Source organism: Centruroides sculpturatus, unplaced genomic scaffold (assembly GCF_000671375.1).
Source record: "Centruroides sculpturatus isolate CEXI.00-Female unplaced genomic scaffold, Cexi_2.0 scaffold2178, whole genome shotgun sequence".
Lineage (NCBI taxonomy): Eukaryota > Metazoa > Arthropoda > Arachnida > Scorpiones > Buthidae > Centruroides > Centruroides sculpturatus.
Window position 1 is genome coordinate 21,268 of NW_019386330.1, and position 4,181 is coordinate 25,448.

At 29.1% G+C, this 4,181-nt stretch overlaps 1 protein-coding gene across 1 annotated transcript in view; it reads left to right on the top strand.

The window, feature by feature from the left end:
* The first annotated feature begins 1,485 nt into the window (after positions 1–1,485).
* Positions 1,486–4,181, top strand: part of LOC111614571 (succinate--CoA ligase [ADP/GDP-forming] subunit alpha, mitochondrial-like) — a 19,383-nt gene continuing 16,687 nt past the window's right edge. The window contains exon 1 of the mRNA XM_023355943.1: positions 1,486–1,730. Coding sequence (XP_023211711.1) covers positions 1,704–1,730 — 27 coding nt within the window. The 5' untranslated portion in view covers positions 1,486–1,703. The remainder of the gene's footprint in view (positions 1,731–4,181) is intronic.

A 4,181-nucleotide genomic window follows, 5' to 3' on the forward strand; every position in this document is an offset into this window, starting at 1 on the left:
TTATTGCATATTGGTTCGATTATAAAACGATTGTAAACGTTTCAGAAAATTGATCAAATTGAAAATAGTTCGTTTGATTCTCGGCAATTCTCTTCAGCGGTAGCTGTTATATAACAATTACTATGGTTATTGAAATATTGAATGTAAACAGGGTTTGCTTGCAAAACCTCCGCGGACGAAGTCGCGAATAACAGTTAGTCTATATATATAAAAATGAATGTATGTGTGTCTGTGTGTGTGTGTGTGTGTCCTTCATGCATTACCACACCGTTTATCCGATTGCCATGAAGCTTTGGGAAGTTTTTTAATACACTCCCGCAAAGTTTTCTGGCATTTACCCTACGATAGATGGCGCGCGTTTACACAGCATTCGAACACAGTGTGTTCGATTGATTTCAAATTGTAAAGACCATTTCCTCTCTTTCAAAAAATATCTTTATATATGCATTTGTGAATTGTTATTTACGATATTTGTAATAATTTTTGTTTAATCACTTTATTTCAACTTTTTTTTTGCTAATTATGCTTAAACTTCGTTAAAACCTTAACTGTACCCCGAACAACAACCGAAGTTGTAGGAAGAAATTCGCGTATTTTACCGATCTAGGTATCCCCTTTTTCCAAATTTTAATATTGACTCAAAATAATTTAAAAAGACAAATTACAATAAAACGGTTTATTATCCAATTATCAGAAATTTCACAACATGCCAAGGAAGAGAGGAAGGAGCAATTAAATAATATATAAATGGGGAATATCGCGCTTCTGACAATCGCTGCGAGTGTGTGGGCTAAATTTGGAGAATCCGTGCTTCTCGCGTGGACAACTGTATGTGGCCGGCTCACGCGTCAGAAAATCTTCTGATTTATTCGTGTACGCACCAGACGGAGAAACAAAAAATATCGTGTATCCACAAACACTCCAATAAATAAATAGAATTGAAACGACACTTTGAAATGTTTTCCCGATGAAAATGAATAATAATAAGTTTCAATAAAAATGATAAAATGTAAATTGAATTTTATCATAACGAGTTTGCTTGAATTTCCTTTCTTCTGAGATCGCAGCAATGCGCGACGGGTAAGCTAGTATTTCATATAACGGACCTATATATCATTGCAATTGATAATTATTATATTTTAAAATTTATCACTAACAGCAGTAAGCTATTATACGTGTTTGAACGAGATGTATCAGCAGCAGGGGACAACTCGAGATAGAAATCATACTTGTTTTCTTTTTTTTAACACATGGCTTAACACGTCTAGAATGAAGTTTCTAATTCGTTTTAAGTGGAAGAATGAATCAATCTGAAGAGTAGTGTTTAGTCACTCAATACATCTCATTATCTTTCGTATAGTCCTTATCACGTGTAAGCTTTTATGTGTAAAATTCTGATACATTAAGAAATGTTTCCTAAAAAATCTCGTCTCTCGCTTCACAAGTTACGCATGTGAGGACGAGATTTTTTAAAAATGTCAACATCCGCTGGAGGGCGCATAGACAGACAAGAGCGGGAAAAAGTGTTCGAAAGTCGTCCATTCTTTTATTATTTTGATCGTTCGGGATCGAACAGAAAAGTTAGAAGACGACGGTTGGAAAAGAACGTCGTTGGGCGTTATTGAAATGAAGTTGTAGAAAATGTTTACGTGAAGTTTACTTTTATTTAACTACTTATTATGCAAGGAGAATAATGCAAAAGGATGTTGGTAAAGCTGAAGATGGACGAGGTTAGTCTGTAGATTTATAACTGTACATTTAATTTTAACCTTTGCTAAGATACATATAACTAACACCTTATTCTTGCTGAGAAATATAATTTATTTGAAACGAACGTTTTCAGCCTGATTCACAGGCCATCCTCAGGTTTAGAACAAATTTGAATTAAAAGATTCCATCAATGGAATACAAAATTCAAAATTAAATAAGATAAAATTAAAATAAATTAAAGTATTAAATAACCAACAGAGTAACATCCTCGAACCTTTTCTGTGAGCAATCTCTTTCATGACTCTATTCATACTTTCATTATATGTAAATTTTACGATTCTATTGGGAGNCAAGAATAAGGTGTTAGTTATATGTATAGTGATTTGCTGAGTAGTTTATGATATCTTTGCTAAGATATGTGATTTTATATTATAAAAAATGCACGATATGAAATTCAATAACTGCATTAACATGTATTCTACTTTGTTTTTGTGACTATCTGCTCTATGATTACCTTATTGATATTATCTAGTGCCGGATTAACTGACTTCCACCGTATTATATTCTTACTTATTTGATAGGATTTCGGTCATCTCTCAACGTTAATAAATATTTATGATGTGCATTGCTAGATTTCGCCCAAAAATATAATAATTAATTATTATTAATAATCTTTATGGATAAATAGATAAATAATCTTTAGGGATAAAAATGGATTATTCCTGTTGTGGGGGTTGTACAAATTTAATTTATAAACATTCCTTTATGATAACATTAAATAATATTGTAACATTCAGAAGTTTTTTATACAATAGATTTCATATTAGGTCATTATTAACATAATTAATAACAATAGTTACATAATGATAACATTATATCCAAACAACAATAGTTAAGTTTTACAACAGTATCATAAGTTAACCCTGCTGATTTCATTTTCTAACATTTCTGTCGCCTTGATGAAGTATTTATATAAATTGTACAGATTTTTTTTATTCAAACTATTTAGAATATTTCTGTAATCTTGGTGTGTATTATCGTGTAACATTGGCGAGACATTGAAAGAGTCACGTGTATTGTACGTTTGTATGACATTTCTGAAGTAGGTGGTTGATTGAAGATTCTCCTGATTTACACCATGGGCAATAATTATATGATAGATTAATATACAGCGAGAATTTGTTTAATATTAATATAGAATAAATTTGATTGAAATAATTATTTTTCTTGAAAATCAAATATTTAATTTCTAGATATAAAATTAAAAATATAGAGAAATAATAAAACAAATGTTTCCTTTCTAATATGTAATTAGATAATTTTAAAAAGTTTACATACATTATAAAATTAATTGTACTTATCTCAGTGTATGTGTACACTCACACATACATATACATACACACATTTATTATTTTTTTATTACAAGATGAAATTTTTTGTTCTAAAAAAGTTGTAAAACTAAAAAAATTCAAACTGTGTACATCCAGTCTGGATATAACAAATGTTTCCTTTCTAATATGTAATTAGATAATTTTAAAAAGTTTACATACATTATAAAATTAATTGTACTTATCTCAGTGTATGTGTACACTCACACATGCATATACATACACACATTTATTATTTTTTTATTACAAGATGAAATGTTTTGTTCTAAAAAACTTGTAAAACTAAAAAAAATTCAAACTGTATACATCCAGTCTGGATATAATTTTATTCAATGATTTTCATTGCGAAATAAAAAGATCTTTAAAATCTTTACATAAATGATCTAATAAAATCATAATTATTAGATTATGAATATAATTTCATAGAATTTTCGTATTAAGCATGATAAATTACATATAAAAATGCATCAATGCTATTACAAATTATATTATATCACTACAGTATTACTAATGAAGACTTTACTAAAAAAAAAATTATTTAGAAAATATATTTATACTTTCTCAGCAAATTATTTTTTATATCAATTTTTTCATCTATATCTATATACAGTCGACCCCCCCTATAATTACGGTCCCTATAATTATGATTTCTATAAAACTACGAAAAAAGAGTAAAAATTCCCTATAATTACCTCAAACATCATCGGGCAGCCGAACTACTTTCCTGCCGTCCATAGCGCCAACTACGGAGAGATTTCTATCATCTGGACAGTATTATATAAATTATATATAAATTAGGTACTGTACATATAATTATATATTAATTATATATAAATTAGGTACTGTATATATAATTATATATTAACTTATTGTAACTTTGTTATAATTAAATATATAATTTCCGCCGTCTAGCGTGGCGCCACGCTACGGAGATTTTTACGCTAACTATCGTCTGTCAGTATGTAAATTAGGTACCGTAAGTCTAATACAGTACTGTAATTTTATACATTTCTTGTGAAAGAAACATTTCTTATTCAACGGCGATTAAAATTATTTATATTAATGATGTCTCCGAAGTTCTAC